This window comes from Dasypus novemcinctus, chromosome 6 (genome assembly GCF_030445035.2).
Source record: "Dasypus novemcinctus isolate mDasNov1 chromosome 6, mDasNov1.1.hap2, whole genome shotgun sequence".
NCBI classification, from domain to species: Eukaryota; Metazoa; Chordata; class Mammalia; order Cingulata; family Dasypodidae; genus Dasypus; species Dasypus novemcinctus.
The window spans coordinates 72,334,974-72,362,588 of record NC_080678.1 but is presented as its reverse complement, the minus strand read 5'-3'; the positions used below and the strand labels follow the sequence as shown (position 1 = coordinate 72,362,588).

The window sequence follows — 27,615 nt, the reverse complement described above, 5'->3', positions numbered from 1 at the left end:
TGGCCCACGAGCAGTGTTGATGTGCACAAGGAGTGCTATGCCACGTGGGGGTGTCCCCACGTGCAAGGAGTGCGCACCATAAGGAGAGTTGCCCAGCACGATAAAAGTGCAGCCTGCCCAGGAATGGCGCCGCCCACATGCAGCAAGATGACACGAAAAAAAGACATAGATTCTGGGTGCCGCTGATGAGAATACAAGCGAACCCAGAAGTACACACAGTGAATGGACACAGAGAGCAGACAACTGGGAAGGGGAAATAAAAAATAAATCTTTAAAAACAAAACAAAACAAAACAAAACAAAACAGTGACAGTCCTGTAAGACTCAAGGTTAAACGTCATCTTGAAAATGTTGCACAGCTAAAATGTAGTAAAGTTTCAAGATATTCTGCTTTAAATAAAAGTTATGCCCAAAGTACTCCAGGCAAGAGATGATGATGGCTTAACTGGGGAAGTTAAGGTGCAGTGAGTAAAATGGTTGGACTTAGGATATATTTTGGAGGGAGTCAAAAAGACTAATGTATTGGACAGAGGAAATAGGGGAAAGAACGGGATGATTAAAAAACCAGTTCTGAGAGAATCCAAATAAATTATTCAATAATTTAGAAGAAATCGCAGTATAAATAATAAATAATCTGAAGATTGAATTGGTAACAGTGAAATTTTATTTTTTCCAACAGCAAGAATTATTTCCATTAAAATAAGTGCTAAGCTTTCTTACTTGAATCAAGTACTGTGTAGAAACATACTGTGCTATTGTACAAAGGTGGCACTCAATATTTTTGAATGAAAAAAAATCACGTTAATTTGATTTTCACATAATGCCAAAATATACTTTTTTCTTTCTCCTTCCCTTTGCCCTTAATCTGGGATTGACAGGTAAACAAAGAAAGCATGGTGATTTTCCTGCTTTTGTTGAGCACTATCTTTTAGCAATCTACCCTTATAGATAATTATCAATCTTGTGCTTTAAAAATTTAGTTGAGGAAAGTGGAAGTGGTTCAACTGAATACAGCATCTGCCTACTATATGGAGGGTCCAGGGTTCAATACCCAGGACCTCCTGATACATGGTGAGTTGGCCCACATGCAGTGCTGCTGCATGCAAGGAGTGCTATGCCACGTAGGGGTGCCCCATGAGCAAGGAGTGTGCCCCGCAAGGAGAGCCACCCCATGTGAAGAAAGCGCAGCCTGCCCAGGAGTGGCACCGCAGACATGGAGAGCTGACGCAGCAAGATGATGCAACAAAAGAGAGATGGAGTTAAGTAGACACAGACAGCAGACAACAGTAGGGGAAGGGAAGAGAAATAAAATAAATGTTCAAAAAAAAAAATTTTAGTTCAAAGCATTATTACATAAAGAGCAATTTTTAAAAATTACCATAGCCAGACCATAAGGAGAGTGTTTCAAGGCTAGAATATTGATGGGTAGGTAAAGAGGGCAGAATGTTCTCCAGGGAATAATGAATCAGCCTCTGACATGATTTCTGTTCCATAAATCTCTTTCTCAAGAAAATGAATCACTTAAAGGGGGTATAAAACACTGAAAATAAGTGCAGCAGGGAAGTGGATGTGGCTCAAGCAGTTGGCACCTGCGTACCACATGGGAGGTCCTGGGTTTGGTTCCTGGTGCCTTCTAATGAAGACAAAAAAGACAGTGAGCTGCCATGATGGGCTGGTGCAATAAGCTGACATAGTGAACTGATGCAGCAAGCTGACGCAATGAAGAGACACAAAGAGGAAAGCACCATGAGAGACACAGCAAGTAGGGAATGGAGGTGGCTCAAGTGACTGTGCGCATCTCTCCCACATGGGAGATCCCGGGTTTGGTTCCCAGTGCCTCCTAAAAAGAAGATGAGCACATAATGAACAAACACAGAGAGTGGACAGAACAAAATACTGGGGTGGGGCGGGGGAGGGGAGAAACAAATTAAAAAGAATAAATCTTAAAAAGAAAAGTACTGCAGTTCATATATTCGCTGTATACTTTTGGATTTTTATTTAAATTTCTAGCCTCTTTGGATCATCACAAGGATATATTTCATAATAAAAATAAATATACAGCTCCATTTTAAACACTGTCTGGAAATACTTTAGCAACATTATATATCATAATGAAGTAACACAAAGAAACTTTTTGTGAAGATAGGATTTCTCTCTAAAGTTGAAATGCAAGGCAGACAGACGACTGACTTTAAAACAGATGGAACCCCAGAACATTTCCATGTTACATAAATCTGTATTTTGTGTTATAGTGTATGTCTGAGACAGTTAATCATTCCAAATTGATGGCTAGGGTGTCTGTAATTCATTGTTTTCCCTATCTTCCCTTTCTAACACTCAAATTTAACAATTTAGCGATTCTTTTGTAATACTATGGATAAGCATGCCAGAATCATATCATTTTTGTAATTTGTTCTGTAATTGGTAATTTTAAGTGTGTACGATATTTAATCAAGACACGATAAACAATATCAACTAATGGACTCCAACATATATACCCTGGCATGAGAACAAAAAAAAAAATACAAAGTTATCACTTATAACATTTCGTTTATTTCACACTAAAGTTTAAAAAAAAACACACTTGTAAAATCATGCACATACTAGGTTTAAAGATAGCCTTTACAAAGGGATTAACAATTTGCAAAACTGTTTTCTCTTAATTATTAAAGTACACAGATTTAAAAGGTGTTAGAAGAGAAAATATTACCACACGGTCAATGTTTAAAAAAAAGTTAATATACATTAAATCTGCAGTATAGTAGACAATTACATCTTAAAAACATTTAAGGAAAAAAGCTGTAGTTTCCTTTCAAGCTTTTAACTAAAGTGATGTTTACTAGGAAATACACACTGCATACTACAATCACAAGGACCTTCTCAAAATTTACCTAAATGCTTTGCAAATGAATTAACCAACAGGAGAAAACACAGGAAATTGTTTCAAATATACATTAATCCCTTAATTTTCCTGATAAAAGTGATCAGGAGGTGTTATTAGTACATTCCAATTAAAAATATAAATTACTGGTATTTAATATAAAATAGTATTGTATATGTTTAACAACACAAGATTTCAAGCATTTTTCCAAAAACACAAAGCTGTTTTATTTCAGGGGGAAAACAGAAAAAACATTTTATCTAAATGTTTCATAGAAACCTGGAATATTTACATACTTCATAACACTGTAGAATCTTTGGTGGTGACATATGGACTAAATTCCGTCAAGTATTTATAATTAAAATGCTAGCAATATCATTTTCTAGCCAAAATCTACATATACAATAGTGAAGTATGTAGAGGAAATCTTACCCAGGACCTAGGTGTGTTTCCATAATTATTTACTTAGCCAAAAGTCTCATTTCTGGCTCATTTTTATACCAGAAAAAACATGGTAAAGAATAGATTGAGTCTTACTTAGAAACAAACTCTGAAAATAGTTACTATTAATATTAATTAAGAAATTGAATGAAATCTATAAGAAAATGAAACACCAGCTACAACTTCTGGATAAATTTAACTGGCTACCAAATAATGCCATAAGTAGGCTTTTGCATCTGATGCCCATGCACCAAGTGAAGGTGGCAATAAAGCAAGGCACTGTGGTTGTATGGATAAATTTACCTCTTTAAAGTGAGGGCACTTAAAAGCAGAAAAACAAAAAAAGAGTTGTCCCATCTTAAAAGAAAAAAAATGTATAACAGTATTTATGAGTTTACTGTAATTAAAGAATAGGTTTAATACTGATATTAGACTTGAGAAAGATAAAATGGTGCAAATCAGCCCTCTAGATAGTCCCTTACACTTACCAGGCAATTTGAGATGATCCCACCTTAGTGTAGGAAAAACAGCATGTAACCATTTCTATTGATTAATCTAGTAAAAGGCAATATAAATAAACTCTTTTTCAAGAGCTTATAAAAAGAATTTGTAGGAACTGTGAACAGAAATGGTCAACAAATTCTGAACAGAAAGATTTTTCCAGAAACTAAGAGGCTAAAATTTAGTCAAAGTAAAGCAGATGAAAATATTCATAGAGTTAAAATTTTAAAGGGAAAAAAGTTGAACGAAATTTTATTTGGTGTTATAACTCAAGAATGGGAGAGAATCTAGAAAATATTTTAAGACTAGTATCAAGTGTATCAAGAGACAACGTATGAATTATACTATAGTACTCCTGAGTAAATATTTTGTTCTTAGTCAACACTCTGAAGCGGTCCTGAATATACATTATCAGCTGGCCGTGTCGTTTCTTAAAAGGTAGAAAGGTTAAAGATCTCACAAATCTCATTTTTTTTCTTTTGAACAAACAACTAGAAAAGTCAAGTAAATTATCTGAACAATATAACTGTGAGAATTTGATTATTGATTACTAAAACCATCACCAAAAAAACATTGGCTTAAGGTTCATAGCTGCCAATGCAACCTCTCTCAAAGCTCAATTACTCAAAATCCTTTGGATTAAAAATTGTTATTTTTCTAATATGAAAGATTAACAAGGTTGGTATTTTGCATTGGCACTCATCTTTAGGAAATCATCTCCCAAAGAGAAGTGACTCAATGATTCTAGTTAATGTCAGATTTGTAAACTAGCAGCACATATCAATGCCAAGTTTGTGAAGTAGATTGGCTGTTGGATAATTTCATAAACTAGCAGAGGCCTAAGTGCTATACTGTTTTCTCTCTGACTATATTTCCCAACAGCTGTCATTTAAAAGCTGAAAATGTGACCTATGTGAACAAAAACATGCTAAATTCAACTACAATATACAGCTGAACATGGAAAATTGGTTAATGTTTAAAATAAGTTATTATTTGTAAAGAAATTGATTAAAAAAGAGTTAAAAGTTCTGACACATGCGACAACAGGAACGGACCTTGAGGACATCATGTTGACTGAAATAAGCCAGACATAAAAGCACAAATATTGTATGCTCTCACAGTATATGAAATAATTAGAACAAACTCGTAGTGTCAGAATCTAGAATACAGGTTACCAGGGGATGGGGTGGAGGTTGGGGATAGGGAGGTAAGGCTTAAGATGTACAGAGTTTCTATTTGGGACAATGGGAAAGTTTTGGTAATGGGTGGTAGTGATGGTAGCGGAGTCCTGTGAATGTAATTAACAGTACTGTATTATATATTTGAATGTGGTTAAAGGTGAAATTTTAGGTTATATATACAGTATTAGAATAGAAATTAAAAGAAAATTCCATGGAATTGCACAACACAAACAGTGAATCCTAAATCAAATCATGGACTACAGTTAATAGTACAAGTATAAAAATGTGCTTTCATCAACTATTATGTACTATACAAATGCAAGGAGTTAATAATAGGATGGTGTATGGGAACCCTGTATTTTTCTGTAAACCCACAACTTCTCTAATAAAAATAAAAAGGAAAAAAATACAGAAAATACAAACAAAAAAACCCCCCATACAATTAAAATGCATAATAACCTATATTTTTTGTATGATTAAAATGAAATGAATTTAATTAATGAAATCCACAGAAAAAGAGATGATGTAATCCACGGCATAAATGTGAAATGTTAGAATGTGACAAACAATAATGGCAGTGCCAATAAAATTTAAAATAAATGTATAGTTGTAAAATAAGTAAACAATTTTCAAATGTGCAAAAACTATTCAGGAATGAAAGTGCTATGTGGATACCTGGTTTTCAAATATTTGTTTAAAAAATGTTCAGTTGATGGTGGAAAAACTAGAAAGTAGTAAAAAGGTAAGAATTTAAAGAATATATAAAACATACTTTATATCTTACATTATGTCCTTATTTTATAACTGATGGGTCACAGGTCTATTTATTACTATCCTCATGTGATATATATATATATATAACATAAATGGTTGGTTAAACACAATATAATATCACAAAGGTTGATGTATCCTAAACTACAAAAAGGCTCTTTTCAAGTATACTGTGAGTTTGTTTTCATCTTATATCCCAGGCACTCGATATTGTTGAGTTCAAAACAGATAACATGATTTCCTATAATTTTTTAATATATTAATCCATATTAATAAATTTTACATAACTACCTTCAGTAGTCAATGTGAAGTAATTGTTAAAGAAATAACTATTTAAATTAATGAAAGTAAACCCTATCACTGCCACAATTTAAAGTCATATTAATGTATAAATCCTGAATAATATTTGAAAATGAAGTCACATTAGCATAATTTGTCTTGGGTTACTTCAAGTGTAGATGGCTAAAAATACACCTGTGGTCTCTTCTTCACTTTATATTTTAGTGACCCATACCGCACCTGAAGAGAGAAATGTGTTATTATTATGAATAAGACGATTACTTTTTAATTTGATAGGAGTTAATAGTTCATAATCATAGTAATTTTTAAACTTTTTTTATATAAAGAATCAATTATCCTGTAAATATGTACTAAAAGACAGTATTGCGTATGTACTCAGAAAAATGTAATTAGTACTATGTTAGATAAATGCTGCAGATTACTACTGCTAATAACAAATAAAAACACTAACAGTTATTGTTTGTGTTTTGCTTAGTACAATGATAATGCACCTTGGTCATCAGGATCTGAGGCTCTTCAAAATCACTGCTTCCTGGGTACAAACTTTGGATAAACTTTTACTATTTAATCTTCATGTAGGGCTGATTCAAAGCACAACTATGCAGTTAGTTTCATCTGTTGCTTTCCTTGCTTATGCACAGGGCTGGCACAGGATATTCATGATAACCACATTATTTGATCTGTGAGGACACCATTTTCTACCTACCATGGAAAACTAGGAATTTACCATTTTCAAATTTTTCCAGAGATCCTAATACATGTGATCTGAATAAAAGAATTTTAAATATCACTGCTCCTCTGACATTCCAGTCCTTCATTTATGGATCATTAATATCCTAAAAGATAATGCAGCAGGGAAATCCCTTAATACTAATCATCAGTAAAACAATGCTAGAGGTGACTAACCTCTTTGCGGCCTTTGATGGTTTTCACAGATTTCATGCTTTGTGATCTTCGAAGGCCTTTATGTGTTACCATGTCATCATCTGAATACATCCCATCTACTTCTTCATCTGTTTTCTCATCTCCGTCTTTCAGTAGAATTCCATATCCTAAATGTGTTGTCAAAAACAGCATGTCTTGGTAAAAGGACAGCAGCCAGCACTGCCTCCTCCCTCCAGCGGAGCCGGCTGTTGACTGTTTAATGTGTGGCTCGCATTCACCAGGTGAGTAATACTCCTCTCCCTTTCTCATCTGGAGTACGCTCCTTGCCCATCATCCTTGCACTATTCTATATGAAGCTCACGACTCATCTCCTCCAGGAAATTTTCTTTGACCATTCGTATTTTTACAATGCATTTTTCCAAATAATTAAAAAATAATTAGTTTTTGAGTGGGTAATACATTCATCTTGTACACTTACTTCTAAGTGGACATACAGAGAGAATATACACAGATATACAGAGAAAAGCCTTGTCCTACCCTGTTTCCTTTTCATGAATTCTAAATGATCCAAGCATTGAATGTTTTGTCATTTGTACCTTTTCGAATTAGTTAGAATTTAAGGATTTTTTTCCCTTTTATGTGTCAATCTTCTCAACATAAGGACAAAAATGTGCATTTCTAAAAAGTTCCCAGTTGATGCTTACGCTGCTGGTTGGGGCATAATATTCCATATGCGGGAATCCACTGCCTGAGGATCCTGAAGAGAGTAAGACAGGGCCCAGGCTGAGGCCCAGAGTGCTGGGTGGGTTAGGAAGACATTAAGTTTCAAATTTTCTTTTAATGAAGATAAGGAAAATAAGTCTTCAGGTGATGGAAAATAAGGGTTTCCAAGCTTAGGAGGAGGCAAAGGATGGACTCTTGGCTTATAAAGAAAAATACTGGGAAGCAGTTATAGCTCAACTGATGAAGCGTCCGTCTACCATACGGAGGGTCCAGAGTTTGACACCCAGGGCCTCCTGACTCATGTGGTGAGCTGGCCCACGCACAGTGCTGCTGTGTGCAATGAGTGCTATGTCACGCAGGGGTGTCCCCCACGTAGGGGTGCTCCATGCACAAGCTGTACACCCTGCAAGGAGAGCCGCCCCACGTGAAAAAAGCTCAGCCCACCCAGGAGTGATGCTGCACGCATGGGGAGCCGATGCAGCAAGATGACACAACAAAAAGAGACACAGATTCCTGGTGCTGCCTGACAAGAATGCAAGCGGACACAGAAGAACACAGAGCAAATGGACACAGAGAGCAAACAACATGGGGGAAGGGGAGAGAAAATAAAATAAATCTTAAAAAAAAAAAATTAAAGAAAAATACTAATAAATATTTATTAACCTGCTCTCCCTCTACAGGAATTATTTGAGAATCACTGAGCAAACCATGAAGAGTTTCTAATAGTTTCTTATTCTCATAACATAAAAGCCTCTAATTGTAAATTAGGCAAGTCCAATTTTATGCTGCCAATCTTCTAGACTAGAAATGAAGGAAGATTGGGAAGCAGAAAGAGTCTGCCACTACTTAGGTCAAGATCCTTGCTCTATCATTTTGTTTTCCCATAGCAGTCCAAGGAAGAACACTCTATGTAGAAGAGAGCCCATGCAGGGGCCATAGGCAGGGAGGAACTGAAGGAGATCAGTGTGGCCAGGAGCCACACAAGAGGTGGAATTGGTAGTCTTGGGAAAATGCTCCTGATGCAATATGAAGTAGGAATAGAAATATACATATAGAAACAAAGGAAAACCACCAAAACAAACTGTTACAACTTTTGGAAATGGGCTTTTAGGTGATTTTGTTTCTTCATATTTCCTCTTTTTATTTGCCAGTTTTTTATTTTAAAATTGTATTAATCCTATAATTGAGGAAAACAAACCAGGAAAAAGAAAACATGTTTTTTTTAAGTTGTCATGTCTAGATTTTTCTCAATAGTTGTTGCTTACACAATATTACTGATTCTAATACAATAAAACTAAGGTAAAATACAGGAATGAGGAACCAAGGATAAGATAAAAAAACAAAGCAAATGTGATAAAAAAGCTAAGGTCACAGGTGAATTACAAGACTATATGTCAATAAACATGGCCCTTGATATTTTAATTCCTTCTCATTTTGTATATTTAGGGATTTGAATTTTACTCTAAAGCTGGTTATGCTGCATTACATTTTTTCTCATTTTGTTATTTCAGTTTAAAAAACTCATTAGCTTTTTAATTAGTTTCAGGAAAAGTGATTTTTATCTCGCAAAAATTTTCAAAAAAGTACTATGTGTAGTAAGCAGTGTGCTAAATTATGGGGATACTATGATGAAAAAGATACAACTTTCTTTTTCTACCCTCAAGAAATTTATATTCCAATAGGGGGAACTGATTCTAATGGTAAATATGATACTGCAATAAATGCCACAAATAAAAGTTAAAGACAAGATGCTATAGAATCATATAGTAAGAAAAGTAACTCAGCCTGGCAGTGGGCGGTGGGGGGAGGTGCAGTTCTGAGAAAAGACTTCTTATAGGCAACAATCTAAAGAAAATGCTGAAAAGCCAGTAATTCTATATAGCTAGCACATGATGGGGTGGCAGGCAAAGGTTAGGGAGCTAATATACTGTGCTATGGAGTTAAGGCTACATCAGAGGGCAACAGGGGAGCCAATGAAGCATTTTAAGCAGAAGAGTGAAATGATTAGATCTGAGTCCTTTAAAAGATTCTTGAGGCTGCACTTTGGAGAATAGATCAGAAGTAAAAGAGACTGGAAGCAGCGAGGCTCTTGCAATCTGGCAGGTAAAAAAATGAGAGTCCAAGGATCAAGGAAAGTGAAAGAATCCAGATTGGGGATGTATGAGGAAGTGAGACTGAGAAGTTTAACCCAGCAACTTATTAAATCAAACTCTAAATCAAAAAGAGAAAATAATAGTCAAACCAAGTTCTTCATTAAAATACGCATTTTCTATTTAACTTAAAAACTGAAAAGGAGTACCTTAATTATTTTTCAAAATAAAAAGTATTGTTGCTTTATTTCAAATTTCAAGAGTAACAGGTCAATTAAAAAATTACTAAACTCCTACTACTCAGAGGTAACCACTGTTAACATTTCAGTAATACTCTTCTACCCTTTCCTCTGTGTATATACATTTAAAAATAGCTTTACATATATTAATCCATTTCATCATATACCTAATTCTGCCTCTACACTACAGGATCATAACACATATGCTGTTTTGTCATTTCTGCTTTTACAATCTGGATATGGTTTCATGTCAGTAAGTACAGACTGACATTAACATTTTTTCTGTCTAATAACTACCTTTATATTCTTAATTGTTTCTGTTAGGCATTTAGTTTCAGAACATGTCAGTTACGACACGTTCATAACTTACCTTAGAATATACCCACAAGTTAGCTCTTGAACTAGAATGTGTAATTTCATTTCCCATTGAATTAATGCTATTTTCAAACTGAGTCATGTTTTGTCATCTGCTTAAAATTTTTAATCTTGAGTCAATATCCTTATTTGTTCATGGCTCTTATAGTAAAGAGGGTTTACTATAAAACTTCTTAAATGTAGCTGCATAGTATGAGTAGAAAGGGTATTATTGTTCACAGGTCAGAACTAGCTCCTAAATATTTATAGCAGCACAAAAGGCAATGGACACTTTCTTAGTTAGATGATCCCCAGGGGCCAGAAAAAGGCAAATGCTAACCTTATTTAGAGAAATGTAGAGAAAGAGCACACTACAGTTAAGTGTAAATTTGAAAATGTAAGTGCTAAAGCAAATTTTGCCTACCAAAATTCAGGTAGTGTACCACGTATTTATTTTACCCATCTTGGCCCCTCATGAAAGAACTATATATTAAAACAAACAAGCACACCTGCTGATTCACTGGATGCTGGTTTACTTTTCTTTTTCGCTTCTGGTAGAGGCTGATATGGTCTTTGACCTACGGGCTCATCACCTTGAATGGCTGTTAAGTCATGCATACTGAAACTTCGTAAACGTTCAGTTATTGCTCCTTGGCTCTAATGAACCGAGAAATGAGAGATCCAAGAAAAAAAAAAGATACTTTAAAATATTTAACATGCTTATGTTGAACTTTTTCATTAATGTTTCATTACGATATTTTTTCACTTTATTTGGAAACTTTCAGAAAAGTTCAATTGTACAAGTGAATACCCATATATTGTTTGCATTTTGCTGTATTTGCTTTGATACATATCTACTATCTATCCATCTATCAACCCACTTAATTTTTTAAGCATTTCAAAGTAAGCTGTAGACATTAGTACGTTTTACCTCTAAAAATTTCAGCATTACATTTAATTTTAAAGTGTAAAAAACTTATGATGAGCTTACCCTCAGAATAAACAGTGTCCACAATTTGCTCTCTCCTAAAACAAGCACCTTGGGGCTTAAGCTTATCCTTTAGGGAACTTTTGATGGAGTAAAGGAGAAATTGTTTTAACACTAAGTCAAAACAGGAGTGGTAATGGCTCTACCTAGAAATAAGAGGGAAATTTAAGGGCCAAAGAATTTGAGTATGGAATGGTATTCTGTTAATGAATTCACTGCCTGGTAAGAGATGTCTACTATTATCCACTTTGACATTTAGTCATTTTATGTTAATAGTATTGTAGCCACAAGTGACTAGTGGCTACTCTACTGGGCAGTGTAGATAAAGAACATTTCTTACACTGCAGAAAGTTCAATGATTTTCACCATTGTGCAGTTCTGAAAGGGATATTTCTGAATTTTATCAGCCATAGCTACATTTTCCCCTAAAGTATAAAGCTTTTTAAAGAGAGAAAAAAAAATCACTTCTAAATTTACCCATTTTGAAAATTTACATAGCAGATAGATGATTCATTTCTTATTTATAGCTGGACTAAAAATATTCTTCTAAAGGTTTTTATACTTATTATTTCTTTTCAAACATGTGAATTTATGATTGCCTTTAGTTATAACATTACCATAGAAACTCACCTATAATGGTTCATCTATAAATTTCCAAGCCTAAAACACTACAAACATTCTGGGTTTTACCGCTTTTTTTTTTTAAGTTAAAAATTTTTTTCTGGGTGTTACTGTTAACATGTACTTTACACAGAAGAAAAAGGTCTTGATTTAGCTACTCACATTTAGGAATATCATATTATGTCAAAACCCAAAAGCTATTTTATACTCCACTGAAGCTTTTTATTTGCACTATATTTTTTGAATTGTACTATATATTTTTGAATTGTGAAAAGGAATTTTTAATTACAGGGTTTATATTCTCAATAAAAGTCATGCCTAAATTGGATTTCATGTTTTTTAAACCTTCTGGGCATGGTGAATTCATCAGATATTATTTACTTATTAAACAGATGGCTGAGAGAAGACTTCAGAGTCACACTAAAAGTGACCAGTGCTCTTCTTAAACAGATGCCTGATTTCTTCAGAGTCAATATACTTTGTATTTCTCTGCCCTCTCTTAGCAATTCTTGACTTTTTCCTACTGCCACACAGATGATAAAAGGCATACACATCCATGCTACCCTCTACCTGAGTTAAGTGCCATCTCCAAAGCTGGCTGTACCTCTCAAATCTGCACCCACTCAAGAAAGCCCGTGGAGGAATGCAAATAAGTCCAAGTGCCATTGAATCAGTCTAGCTTGATAATACCATTCACACATTTTGGAACTTTTAATGACTACAATAAAAAATTACTTAGGTTTTACCTCACAAATAAACTCACACATTATTTTAAGTTCTATTTTTTGTGCTATTTATATTTTGCTTCTAGAGGAAGATTTTAAGAAACTAGAATGGAGTGACAAATCTTAGGTTTCTATACTCCCACTGACCCTGCTATAGTACTGATATAGAGCAAGTAATAAGGAAACTATATATGTTTTTGATGCTACTTCTTTTTGTTAATTACTGTTGATTGTTAGAGAGTTCTCCATAGCATGTTTTGGTCTAACACTGGCGTTTATGTGCAGAGATTCAGCAGAAAATTACATGTGTGGCCATGGGTACCTTCTGGTCCAGGATTTCTTAACCAGGGTTCCATAGACCAGGTCTGTGGAAAGATTTCAAGGAGTCTGTGAGCTTGAATTGAAAAAAATCAACTTACTGTCTTTATTTCCTGTGACCTCTTAACTGAATTCTAGCATTTCTTTCACTTATGAATGTATGCAACAAATAAATTACAGTAGTATTCATTTCACCTGACTGGCAAAGGGGTCCATGGAACAAAAAACATTAAGAACCCTTGTTCTAATCTATGCCTTCTAACAGTTTGCTTCCAGTTTAGATTAAAGTTGGACATGGAATCAATGTCTTCAAGGCTTCTGGGAAGGCCAGGCACCATAGAGAAAAGCAACATGGGGTTTTGTACCCTCTCTGAGGACCCCTAATACTTCAATATCACCTTGAAAAATCAGATTTTCTATTGTATTTTTTTTCTTTTGGGTCCGGAAAAGAGCTAACATGAAAAAAAAGAATTAATGCAAAACTTTAAAACATTATGTAAATAAGTATCCAATGTAAGCACTTTAAAGGAGATATGTAATTATAAAATATTTATATCCATAGGCAGACTTATTCCTCCCAGTTTTTATATCCTCAGCACAAAAAGTCTATTAACAAAGGAATTATGTTTGTAATATAATGTTCTTTGGAAACATCTCCCCTACACCCCAGAATTCTAAACCATACGTATAATGTGGTTACTAGTATGCAGACAAGTAGACATGAAAAGTATGCAAGAATGAAAATGGACTAATGTTTATGCAGATGGATGGGCTTACTCTTTCTGTTTTTTCTATGATTTCTTTAATATTATAAAATTAGTTATAGATAGTAAAGTTTTAATTGTAACATGGTGCATTATAAGAATTTCGGATCCATTTCCCACTCATTTTCCTGTGTCTAATCTTTTACTCCATCATTAAAAGAAAAACTTTATTTTGGGGCACAAATAGGACATTACAGTCACCTGTAAGTAACAATGCTAAACGTGTTTTGAGGTCTTGTTTCAATTAATAGTGCTTTGCTTATCTGTTTTCTCTTATTTGGTTTATACAATATTAAACCAAAAGGATAAGAAAAATAAGAAAGGTGTTTTAGTCTGAGGGGAAAGTAATTATGAAAACAGCAGTTTTAAGTAAATAATGAGGAAGGTGTTTACCATCCACAAGGTAAGTCTATATCCCAGCATTTTAGGTGCTATTCTCTGAAGAACTGTATTTACACGATTTAATTGTTCAACGAGATCATAAAGTCAAAGAGGAGGGAATAGAAAGATTCTGATAAGAATGCAAAAAGCAAAGTAATGGAAAAGATTTCTGCAGAATATTTTACATTAACTAAGAAGTATTCCTAAAGTTCAGGTGGCTCAACAATCTCTGGGTTGGGATCAGATGGGCCCAGAATGTCCATTTAAGAAACTGAGAACATTGCAGGGGTTGCTGGGCCGAGGCAAGGTGGGCTTTCATGCAAGAGGCCTGCTCTCAGACCTATAGCATTCAGACGCTGGGAAGGATCCTTCAGCTGAGAAGCAGCTCCAGGAGCTGGCCCCCTACAGAACTCATTTATATCCAAGAGCACAAGGACATCTAAATACCTATTCAAGTATCCAGGCACAGAGTTGACATTTGTAAAAAGGAAAGAGTCTCCCACTCTGTATGTATGAATAACTCTATAACATTTTACACCCAAATAATTCTGCTTCTATAAAAATACTTAATTTCCAGGTTAAATATCACATTAACGTGCCTATATTTTATGCTAAGAAGAATTTATTGTGCTTATCCATCTTTTTGCATAAAACCTTCAATCCATTCTCTTCCTTTTTTTAATTAAGAATTAAAAAATACATTAGCAATGTTTTATAATCTAATAAGAATATTAATTTTCCTTTACAGAATAATTCTTCTTATACTGCTCAATAGTGAACAGCCATTAAGGAATATTTCTTGTTGATCCTTGATATGTTACTTATAAGTTCAAGTAAGGTTAGTTACCAGGTTTAGAAAATATCTCTTTTTCCTATGGATATCCAACAATCAATCTGATTAAGCCCAGAATGGAATTGATTGTAGTTGCATTTACTGAAGAATATATTAGTAAGATTAAAGCAATACAGATTTATTGAAAACATTTGTAACCTAGAAGAAAGCATGAATAAGAAAATGAAAATTATGTGTAAGCCACCCCTCATCTCCTGATACATATTTGTGTATCCTTTTAGTTTTTTCTTACTCATCATACTTTTAGAGTAGGGTTTCCCGACTTCAGGATTACCAATATTTGGGATGGATAAGTTTTTGTTGGGGGCAAGCTGTTCCGTGTATTGTACGATAAGTGGCATCCCTGGCTTCTACCTTCTAGATACCACTAGCACTCCCATCCCAGTTAAGACATCTAAAAATGTCTCCAGACATTATAAAATATTCCTTTAGCATCAAAAGTACCCCCAGTTGAGGATCACTGTTTTAGAGATACAGAAGCTTCTTCAGAAGTCAAGTTTCACCTCTTAGTTTTACTGGGAAAAAAATCAACATTTAGAGAAATCAGTGGAGATGATTTGCACTCATGGATTAAGATAATTAGTTAAAATTATTATTAATTAGTTAATAATTATAATTTAATTAAAGTATATCTAAAAATTAGATAAATTAATTATCTTAAAAACCCAGATATCTCAACTGCTAGAGAATCCCTTGTTCATTATACTATTCTTCCTCCTCAGATTGATGGAAAATAGTCTGACTTTTCTTTTCCATTGCCTGAACAAACCCTTACTGTTTTAGAGGATGACACTAAGCAGCTCAATGTCCCCAGATCCTTTCACAAACAGAGAGCCATTAAAACTGACAGGATGATGTCAGGAAAGTCAATTAGTTTCAGAGATTTACCTGTAAGGCTCTCATTTCCATAATAATAATTTGCTTTTTAAAAACAATATTTGCTAAAGAATTCATCAAGAAAAAACTGGCAGAGAAAATTCAGAGAGATGGTTAATAAGACTAATAGCACTTTTGTTCTCTGTCCTTCATATGGCAATAGTGTCGCTCATCTGTACAAAAGCCAGCTGCATTTCTCATGTGAAAATCTATGGAATGTTGAACATCCTCAGCACAATCCTTGAAAGTCCTTCATATGCTTATGCTTTGTTCAGCCAAAATAAACTTGCACAATGACCTTGCAAAAGGATCCCTGGTAATGAGGTCACAGAACTGAGTAATGTTCTCAGAAAATTGCTTTACAATGTCATAAATGTTCTGATTAGATTCCTATTTTCATCTTTAATATACTCAGGTAGTTCAATGTAGGAAACCCAGTCAAGGGTATTACTTTCTTTGAGGGTCACATTAAAACTCCAATCATTTTTAGCTTTAAAGTTAGTTTTAATAAACCATATGTTACAAATATTTTAAATAATTCTCAAGTCTTACAATTGGCTTTCTTACAGATTCTCCTTAAACTTGACCTACTTCCTATTTCAGTTTTGATTTACTTTTGGTTGCCTGATAAAAATTTCAATTAATGAATATGGACATTAGCTACAGCCAGAGAGTTCCTGTGAGCATTATTTATATGGTTCGCTGCTGCATTCCTAGCACCTAGCCTAAATAAATAAAATAAATAGAATATTATTTAAATAAATAGAAGGTGAGTAAATGATATAAAGGACACTAAATATTGATGGCAGCCAAGTATAAATTAAAAATAAAGAAGGGGGAAATGAGAATAAAATAATACAGTTGGGATTGCTCATTCCCCCAAATCAAAATAAAACACATCTCTGAAAATAGTCAAAATATGTAGAAAGGTGTCTCACAGAATAACAGGATTACAAATTATACTCCTGCTTTCTAAAACAATGTTCTAAAATGTCTGTATTTTCTAAACAGTTTTTCAAGTTGAAACTTAATCTTTAGTTTTTCTCTGTGGAATTATGTTGAATGATGTTCTTAAATATGAAAAATTCAGAAAGCATCTTCTTTGGGGTGTAAACAAATACATGCACTTAGTCAGATAATGCTAAAAATTTAAAAGCAAAAAAGCAATAAGCCTGTGGGCCTGTCTCCTTTCCATCCACCTACAGATGCAACCACTTTAAATCCTCTAATTTTCTATTGTAGCACACAAGGATTTTAGCTCCTTTCTACCTCCCTTTCTCCTTCTCTCATCCCCAATAGAGCATGACCAGAGTTGTTGCTAAATCCACAGTGTCCTCACTATTATGATGATGCTCATTGCTGAGCCAAGTCTTGCTCCATTATTATATATTCTTTCTTACATAAACTTTTAGATTTTCCCACAGTTATGGTTATATCTTGATTTATTTTTCATTTGCTTAATCATCCTACCCTATCCCTCTTCACATTGTCTCCAATACCTTTGGCATGGTGCTCAGGGCTGATGTGCAGATGCATTGGTACCAGCTGATTACAGCTAGTGGGGACTCTGATCAAAGCATGCACTCTGGTTTAAATATCATCCTTGTACAAGATTAGACCTATTAGATACTCTCAGTTATGTATTTTTCCTCAGAAAAATCACAACTGGCACCCTTTGTCTACTTCATCCAGTTCTGTATGGCTGTTCTCTGGACTTGCTGTACAATGCTCATTTGGTGAATTCTCTTCATCTGTCTGTGTTGTGTACCCAGTTTCCCAGATTGCACAAATTTTCTTTCTCTCAGATTATTTTCTGACTTTGGCAGAGCATATATGTCCTGGCAAAAGATGGTCAGGAGAGAATTTTATGACTCTGCTTGCCTAAAATTTAAAAATTAAAAAAAAATAAAAATTTACCTAGAATTTCAAGAGTACTACTCTGTTGTCTTTTAGCTTCCACTGTCACTAGTTGGAACTTTAATGCCATTCTGGTTCGAATGTGAGGTGCTTTTTCTCTTTGGAGAATTCTCTCCTCATCTCTGGTGTTCTGGAACATCTCAGTAACTTTGCTTAGAGTATGGCTTTTTGTCATTCATTGCACTGGGTACTTTGTAGGCCCTTTAAATCTGGAGATTTGTGCCTTTCAGTTCTGGTATGTATTGTTTCTTTGATAATTGCATCTGTTATCTCTGATAATGCTCTTCTTAGACTTTCTAGTTATTCAGTGTTAGATCTCCTGGATGATCCTTTTTAGTGGATAGGGAAATTAAGGATGCATTTTCATTAAGCAAGAAACAAGCAAATAATCCTTCTCTAAAATGGAAAACAGTCTTTAAAGAAATGAAAATACTGCTATCTTAGTGTCGACTTATATCAATTCTCATAAAAGAAAAAGTCTCTAAAAGCCAAATAACAGGAAAACTATACTATATTAAGGTGCTAATAATTAATAATACAATTATCTTACATGTATAGTGCTGCATAGTTAATAAGTTCTCATTTAATTCTCAGTGCAATACTACTAGGTATATAAATTGTAATTTTCATCTTTTTGGTCATATTAATGTGATAACTGAGCTAAATCTCTGAAAAGTGAAAGTCCCATAATTTTACATCCCTTCACCATTGCTATTACACAAATTACCACTTAACTAGAATACTTATCTCTATAGCATTATTGTTTTAACTTTAAGAAACTAAAAGAGCTTAACTTGAAAGTGGGAATACTTAGTTGCAATTCAACTTAACAGCAACAAACTCAAGTTTTCAGTTGAATTGAGACAGAGAGACAGATATTAATGTTTATTGGGCTCCTGCTATAAGCAAGTAAATACTGTGCTTTTATACATGTTATTCAGGTAGTTATATTATCCCCATTTTATACATGAAGCAACTAAAGAACACAGAAGTTAAATAAATTGCCTGTGGTTACTAAGAATGTTATACTCAGCACCTTTTGGATCTGAAGCCTGTTTTCTTTTCACATACTACACACCAAAATCAATTATGCTATAGTATTTAAAAGAAACCACAGTAATTACCACATGCAAAGAAATCCAAAAACCATAACACAATTTTTCACAGAAGGCATTCATTTGATAATCTGGCTTGCAAAACACAACAAACGACATTAGTAATTGGCTAAGTAAAAGTTCAAGTTTTAAGAATAGAATTTTTTTCATGCCTTATTTTGAATAATCAGTTACCTCATATTGATTGAAGTAGAGGTGCAGAAGTAAGCCAGATATCCTACCAAGATATTGCCATCGAGAGAGAGAGAGAGAGAGAACACCAAAGACAGAGAAAGAAAGATCATCTTTATTAAAGTGATGTATTCAAATTATTTTAAAATTATAAAGTGGGAAAACTGTGACAAAATGACATTTTTAGTCAGGTTTCATTTATTAACTAGCTCTTATTTTATGATCAATTAAAAGATACTTTCAAATTATTGAGTAGTTATAGAAAATACAATGTTAAAATATCTTTCAAATTACCATATTATTTCTAGTACTACAAAAATAAATATAAAACAAAACTGTCAAAATTTTGTAATGGTCTGAAATAAAAGTCACTCCACTTTATCCAGTGACTTAATATGACATTGGTTAAAAAACAGAAATGAACAACTACCTTTACGGCTGCAGTCACAGCAGCAGTAGCTGCTAAGTTTAAACCTTGCCGTCCGAAGTTCACCATAGTCTCATAGCCTCGTTCCTTTGCTTGTACAATGTAATCATCAATCTCCTTGGGAAAGAAAAACCCATACATATTAATTTTATTTAAAAACAGTGTTAAGAAGCCAAATGCTATAACTTTTCTCTCATCATATAATAGCTTCACTAATTTTATAGCATTTGGCAATGTATATTTTTAGTAAATGATATGTGGAAACAACGTATATATACTTACCCTTTCCTTTGAAGAAAGAAGTGGATGAAGGAATTTTCTATATATTAAACTTGCTCCTTTGGTATAGGGAGAGAGTAGCCATATGACAAAGGCAATCTTAAGTTCATAGTACAGGGGGAACCTAACAAGAAAAAATTTGAAAAAGTACACCAGTGAAAATAAACTACAATCAATAAGGTAATGAGAAAAAATCTCCTTAAAAACTGTGTTTTCATGTGTAACTGTGTTTCACATGTGAAAGTTAGGGATCAGGGAAACAACCATATATGAACTGGATTAATCTCACAAATATATCAGTTAAACTAGAGATCAGTTAGTCGAAGTGTGACCTGATCCCCCAGAGTCATAATTTTCCCAATAGATTCTTCCTTTTAAATGAGTACAGGTAAGCTGCCAAACTGTAGCAGTTAAGAGAGGGCATTAATTGTGTTTAACCAGGGCAAGAGGGGACACTCACCCTGTCTGCAGAGCCAGAACACACATGACACGATGTATGTGATGGATAAGACACGGCACATAAGATGCATAAGACATGGTACATGATGTATAAGGCATGGCACACATGATGAACAATGACATATTTCAAAGAGTCAGAACACAATATATATGCTCCAAGTGTACAATGTTTATCCTTTACACATATTTCCTTCTTATCTTACTCAGAATCCCCAGAAAATTTCCTATCCAATCTCTTTTGGCCAGAATTGCAGCAATTTGCAGGCCTAAATCAATCACTTGCAATGGGAATGGAGTTACCACTGTGGTAGATGAAGATTTAGGATGATATACCCATGCCCTTTTCCATTTCATTTTGCAGTGCTTTCCCTGTAGCCTAAGATACTTCCTCACCCAGTGACAGTGGGATTAGCCATGTGATCTGTTCTGGCAGCAGAATGTGAATGTGACCTATGTCACATGCAAGCAGCAGCTTTAAAATGCCCTTGTGAGGTTTGGTTCTCCACTCCCACCCCTCCTTGTCTTAAGCTGCTTCTCCAGCCTTGGTCCCCAAACCAGAAGACACTTAAATTTGAACTGAGTTCAGCAAAATTGCAGCTGACCATTTGCTCTTATGAAGCTTGAGCAAGAATTGTTTGTTTTTCTAATCCACTGTGCTTTTGGGATTGTCCATTGCCATAGCAAAAGCTAACTAATACTTCATGAAGGGACCAGTACCTTCTGGTCCATGAAGCACTAAGATACACATTAACTAGGTTCTTCTGGCAAGGTAGATAGGCAGTAGTGAGGAACGACTTTTTGTTGCCAAAATGAGCCTCTGCCACAGTGCAATTACAGAGGAGTTTCTGGATTTCACTGTTAATGTTAAACTTTTCCTACATTGCTCAGTTTTTAAACAATGTATACATGCTATATTTCTAATCAGAAAAAAAATCAAGATTGTCTTTTTAAAAATGAGCTTGAAGCATAAAGAGATGTCACATGGTTTAGAACCCATGCTCTGGCACTTAGAAACAGAGAAAATCCTCACTAAAAACATAACAGGCAGAAGAGTGAACTTCTAAACAGAGGAAGGACAAGTTTTATTTCAAATCAAAAGAGAAAGATGGATATAGATACAGAAGTTTCTAAGTAAGGACAGGTTGTTAAGAACATTTAAGTCTGAAGACTTCTATTTTATTCCAGCAAATTCAATGTGACCTAATGTGCTAAGAATGAGAACAGTGAAGTGGGAAAGACAGTTTAAGGAAAGAACAATAAAGGCTTGAAACAGATGCATGGCAGAATAGAAGTAGCAGCCTACCAAAGGCAAGTAAAAGGAATGCTGAGGATCAAATTTACACCCATATTAGCATCTGAATTTTTTAAAAAAATGTATTTGGTATCTTAAGAAAAGAAGTAAAGAACAACAATTGTTGGACTAGTTTAGGCTGAAGGTTTGTGTGGGAAGAGTAGTTGAAGAGACTGTCAAGGTAGTAACAGAAGTGAATGAATATATGGATCAGTATGGATAAAGAAAAAAGTTTTGTAAAACTAAGTAGAGGCAACGGATTAGGGGATAATATAGCAATGATGGAATTATAAGTCTCAATGAGGTGAAATGCAGGTATACAATGGGGAAAAAAGGCTAAAAAGAAAAAGAGTGTTGTGAGAACATGAGACCATGATAAAACAGACAGAATTTGAAGATTCTGAAATGAATTCTCAAGTGATAGCAAAGTATAGATGGAAATCCACTACTCAAATATAGCACAGATTTTGTTAGAATGGAGGAGCTAAGGAAATGGTATTGGGTGGGTTGTCCATGACGATGGTGAATTGAAGAGAGTTCAACTGGATGCTGAGGAGCACTAAAGCCAGATGTTCTGGGCTTCAAAAGAGGAGTTGTTTAAGAAATGATAAAGAAAAACAGTCTGAAATCATTAGTGCAGAAAGGGAAAATGCAACCTAGGTGGCCTGTCCCAAGATAGTGGGGGAGGTGGGCAGGGAATGGCACATGGGGAGAAGAATGAACTGCCTTTATTTGAGGGGAGCTATAAGTAAAGTAAGAACAATGGGAAAACTATAAATGAGACATTGGATAATTAGGTCACTTAAGCAAGCTTACTTAGCAAGAGCAGGATAAGAACAAAGGACCATAGTCTGGCTCTACCTCGATACTAGAACTTACCAAGCAACAGTTTGATCTGCCACTGTTTCAATCACAGTATAGAGAGCAAAAACAATCCAGTACATCATCCATCGAACCTGGAAATAACAAGAATACTCATGAAACAGACTAAAAACTACTTGCAACTATGAACAATTATATATATAGTTCTAGATATAAAATGTTGAAGCAAATGCATAAGATGAGGAAAGCAGATGTGACTCAAGTGATTGGGCTTCCACTTGCCATGTGGGAGAACCTGGGTTTGATCTCTGGGACTTCCTGGTTAAAAAAAAAAAGCATGCCCACCTGGTGAGCAAGTGCCCACACAAGTGAGTCATGCAGCAAGATCATGACCCAACAAAGGAAAGGCCGGGGTAGAGTCAAGGCAAGGTGCAGGAACCAGGAACTGGGGTGGCGTGAGTGATGGGGAGCCTCTCTCCACATTGGAGGTCCCCAGGATTGAATCCTGGTGGGTCCTGGGGTGGGGGAGTGAGAAGAGAAGACAAAAAGAGAGAAATAGACACAGAGAATCAGGCAGCAAATGGACACAGACAGAAAAAACAAAAACAAAAAAACAGCAGGGCAGGTGGAAGGAGAGGAGGAAAAAAACCAAACGCATAAGGTGATGATTTAATTTTTAACAGGTTTATGTTTGAGTTCCTCATATTACTACAAGAGTCTATGATTATAAGAAATAAAGAATAAAAAAAATCTTGGAGCCTGATATAATATAAGGTAGGACTCTGAATGGAGGATTCAGATTTCCTTAACTGGAGGAAAGTTCTTTAAAAGATCTTATCTATAAGCTTTTTAAATGAAGACAATTAGATATTTAATTATTGTATAAGCAATATAAAATGATATGACCACATTTAATCTATATTAAATTTCCAAATTTTGCATTCCTTATTTCTCAGGATATATATCTTCAGAAACCAAAGTATAATCCCAAATTTGTTACTTCTATTAATGATACATCTAGAACAACAAAAAGTCTAAGGTTAATAAAGTCTTCTTCTTCTTTCCCAACATTTAAGCTTATACCATCTCACTCGTCCTTCTCCTCCTTCCATTTCCAAATCCACAATGGTAGTTCAGGACTTTTCACCTCTTGCCTTGAGTATAGAATCCTAACTGATCCCTGATACATTGGTATCTTCTTGTATCAAGTTTTTTTAGGATCATGCTGCCAGATTAATTTTTCCTGAACTTGTTCCCCAAAATTTACATCTCTCTATGTACCTCAGCATAAAGATTCTCCTGTCTTTCAAGTGGGTTTGTACTTGATTAAAGAATAAAAATTATTCTCTTCAGGCTCAATAATTAATAATAGTAGTAGTAGTAGTAGTAATAATAGTTAACATACAAAACCATGCCAACTATGTGTTCGGGATTGTGTAAAGTGTATCATGTATTAATTCACTTAATGCTCAAAACAATGTTATGAGGTAGGTGCTATAATTACTTCCATTATAGATTAGAAAATGGTGACACAGAGAGGTAAAAAAAAAGTTGATGTGGCTCAAACGATTGGGCTCCTGCCTACCATATGGGGGGGGTGGGGTGGGGTGGGGAGGGTCCCAGGTTTGGTTCCCGGAAAAGAGACACAGAGGAAAGACAATGAGAGAAACAGCAAAATCAGGGAGCTGAGGTGGCTCAAGTGATTGAATGCCTCTCTCCCATGTCAGGGGCCCTAGGAACGGTTCCCGGTGCCTCCTAAAAAGAAAGACGAGAAGAGAAGACAAGCAGACACGGAAGAACGCACAGCGAATGGACACAGAAAGCAGGTGGTAAGGGGGGGGTAGATAGGAATAAAAAAGAGTTGTCCAAGGTCATTTAGTTGGGACTTTAATCCAGGCTGCCCAACTCTGGAATTGGTGCTGTTAACCAATAAATAATACCAAATAGCTGGAGAAAAAGGGAGGAATTGCTTGATAACCTTCACTTCCCTTGTTCTCATCCCAATTAGTAATCACAAAATTTAGGTTCTTAGAAATAGCTACAAGAGTGACCTAACTATTTAGTTTTAACACAGATGCTGGGAAGCGGACTTGGCCCAATGGATAGAGCATCCGCCTACCACATGGGAGGTTCTCAGTTCAAACTCCGGGCCTCCTTGACCCGTATGGAGCTGGCCCATGTGCAGTGCTGATGCGCACAAGGAGTGCCTTGCCATGCAGGGGTGTCCCCTATGTAGGGGAGTCCCATGCGAAAGGAGTGCACCCCATAAGGAAGCCGCCCAGTGTCAAAGAAAGTTCAGCCTGCCCAGGAATGGTGCCACACACACGGAGAGCTGACGCAGCAAGCTGACACAACAAAAAGAGACAGATTCCTGTGCTGCTGACAACAACAGAAGCAGACAAAGAAGAACACGCAACAGCAAATGGACACAGAGAGCAGACAACTGGGGGGGGGGGGCGAGGAAAGGGAGAGAAATAAATCTTAAAAAAAAAACAACACAGATGCTTTTTTGGGTATTCTATAGACAAGAGAAAACTAACTCAAGCAAGGTTACAGTTTCCTACTTATGTGGACAGGTGAATTAAAAAGTAGCCAGAAATAACTTTTGAAGGAAATTTATTGTGAAGCATGAATAATACCAATTTCCTCTAATTTACAGAGAAGTCTGACAGCTTAAAAAAAAATGCCCAAAGCAAATAACAGGGCACATTATCTGTATCTGAAATACAAGGAAGTTGGATTTATAAGATTCTCATATCAAAATTTTTTAAAAGAGAAAGAACAAATATTCTTAAGTTTTTTACTTTTCATGAGTTTTCTTTAGTTTCTTACTGATACCAATTCTAAGCTTTTATCCAAGTAAGGGCATTTTCTTCCAGGGTTAAAATCCTATGTGTCTGTGGGTCTGTTTTCTTTTCTCCCTGCATCTCCTCTCTACCCCCTTTTTAAAAAGGGAGGCGATGCTCTCAAATGAATTTATTCACTTAATTTTTTCAAATCCAAACTCTAATTAGTGCTTTTACTTTTCAACTGTATTTACAAAGTTATATTTGACCCTGATTGACTATAGATCTCCCCCAACAAAGAAGAAAAAAGTAAATGAATTAAAAACTGCCTACAAACAGTACATTGTTTTTATTGAGGGATCAATAAAAGGGATCTTGGAGGTGATCAAATTTTTTAAAACCACACAATCCTTTACTGAAGCTTAATATGAAAAAAAAAAAAAAAAAAAATCTACCCCTAGGATTCCTGAGGTGATTCAAAGAATATCAACATTCCATGGAGTAGGATTTGGAAACAAATAATATGGTGAACTTCCCTCATTTTATTGAGGGCCAAAAAGCCAAGTAAGTTGTAAGTTGCTCAAGGTCACTGAGCTAGGAAATGCTGAAGGAAGGTCATAGTCCACCTTGAAGCCTGAATGGTGCAGCTTTCAAAAAAGCTGCTGACATCAGACCAATCTCTTCAATTCTCTCTCACCCTACTCAACACAGGAATTTCAGTGTAAACATTTTCACCTTCTCTCCCAGGAAAGTGGAGGCTTAGAGTAAATTAAATTTGGATGTCCTCACAGAAAGTTTAGCAAAGTCACAGAAAAATAAAAACATTTAAATCAATGCTAATTTTTTCATTATTTTACATTTTCATTATTTTGTTATTTCATTATCATCACTACAATTGGCTATGATTTTCCAAATGGATAACAACTATAAATAATAATACTCTGCAGACAGTCAAATTTACCTGTTAATAGAGCTGAGTATAGGTGAAAGGGACTGTACATATAGTAGCTGTTCGGTGATATTTCCTGAATGACTAGTTGTCTAATAGGTTAGAGTTGTAACACTCCCAAAGATTTCAAATGAAGTCATCAAATTAAATTTAAAACCCACAAAGTAAATAACTGCTTTAAACTATACAATGCATATATTTTAAAAAACATGTATCTATTTAGGTATGATAATATCTAAGAATGTCAAAAACCAAAAAAGGAGAAATTAAGAAGAAAAAGCAGATGGGAATTCTGCCTTTTTAGTTAAAAAACCAACAAACTATCAAATCAATAGGATACTCCTGGACATTTCTCTGGGGAATTGACTATAATTTTATATAAGGAAACCCCCATGGTATTCATTTTTCTTTACTGAATAATATTGCCGACAATCTGAGCTCTTGAAATTATGGAATTTTCATTTTCTTTATAAATGTATGACGTAAATAGACTTGAATCCAGGCAAGGTTCACATGAATTTGATGAGCATGTATTATTCATGGAAGCAACCACAAAGAAAGTTAACTTTGAAAATATACTGCTTTCTTCTTTTCCATGAATGGATTTTTTCTTTTAAAGATTTAATTTATTTTTATTTCTTTCCTCTTCCCCCCCCCGACCCCAGTTTTCTGTTCTCTGTGTCTATTTTGCCGCATCTTCTTCTTTGTCCACTTTCTGTTGTTTTCAGTGGCAGGGGAATCTGTGTTTCTTTTTGTTGCATCATTTTGTTGTGTCATCTCTCAGTGTGTGCGGCACCATTCCTGGGCAGGCTGCACTTTCTTTCGCGCTGGGTGGCTCTCCCTATGGGGTGCACTCCTTGTGCGTGGGGCTCCCCTATGCAGGGGACACCCCTGCGTGGCATGGCACTCTGCGTGCATCAGCACTGCACATGGGCCAGTGCCATACAAGTCAAGGAGGCCCGGGGCTTGAACCGCGGACCTCCCATGTGGTAGATGGACGCCCTAACCACTGGGCCAAGTCCGCTTCCCATGAAGGGATTTTTAAAGAATTTATTTTTCCCCTCCCCCCACCCTGCTGTTTTTGCTGTGTCCATTCGCTGTGTGATCTTCTGTACTGATTTCTCTTTTTGTCTCCTCTTCTCATTTTTTCTCCTCTAGGATTCACCTGGGTTAGATCCTGGGGACCTCTCATGTGGAGAGAGACTCCCTGTCAGCTGCACCACCTCAGTTCCTGGTTTCCGCCGCGCTTCACCTTGAATCTCCCTTTCGTCTCTCTTTTGTCATCATCTTCCTGTGTGACTCACTTGCATGGGCACTAAGCTCACCATGTGGGCACTTGGCTCACCACGTAGGCACTGGTTCGCTGCACAGGCATGCTTTCTCCTTTTCATTTTCACCAGGAGGTCCCAGGGATCGAACTTAGGTCCTCCCATATGGTAGGTGGAAGTCCTATCACTTGAGCCACATCTGCTTCCCTCCATGAATGGATTTTCCTGGGATTTTATACC

The 27,615-nt window shown here is 35.5% G+C and overlaps 1 protein-coding gene across 1 annotated transcript in view; it reads right to left on the bottom strand.

Annotated features, from left to right (window-relative positions):
* Positions 1–2,532: 2,532 nt before the first annotated feature.
* The window catches only part of REEP3 (receptor accessory protein 3), a 95,793-nt gene continuing 70,710 nt past the window's right edge, over positions 2,533–27,615 (bottom strand). Inside the window, exons 3-8 of the mRNA XM_004470501.4 lie at positions 22,430–22,506; positions 19,804–19,924; positions 19,525–19,638; positions 10,875–11,022; positions 6,981–7,126; positions 2,533–6,293 (exon numbers count right to left, since the gene is read on the bottom strand). Of these exons, the coding sequence (XP_004470558.1) occupies positions 6,237–6,293; positions 6,981–7,126; positions 10,875–11,022; positions 19,525–19,638; positions 19,804–19,924; positions 22,430–22,506 (663 nt within the window). The 3' untranslated portion in view covers positions 2,533–6,236. The remainder of the gene's footprint in view (positions 6,294–6,980; positions 7,127–10,874; positions 11,023–19,524; positions 19,639–19,803; positions 19,925–22,429; positions 22,507–27,615) is intronic.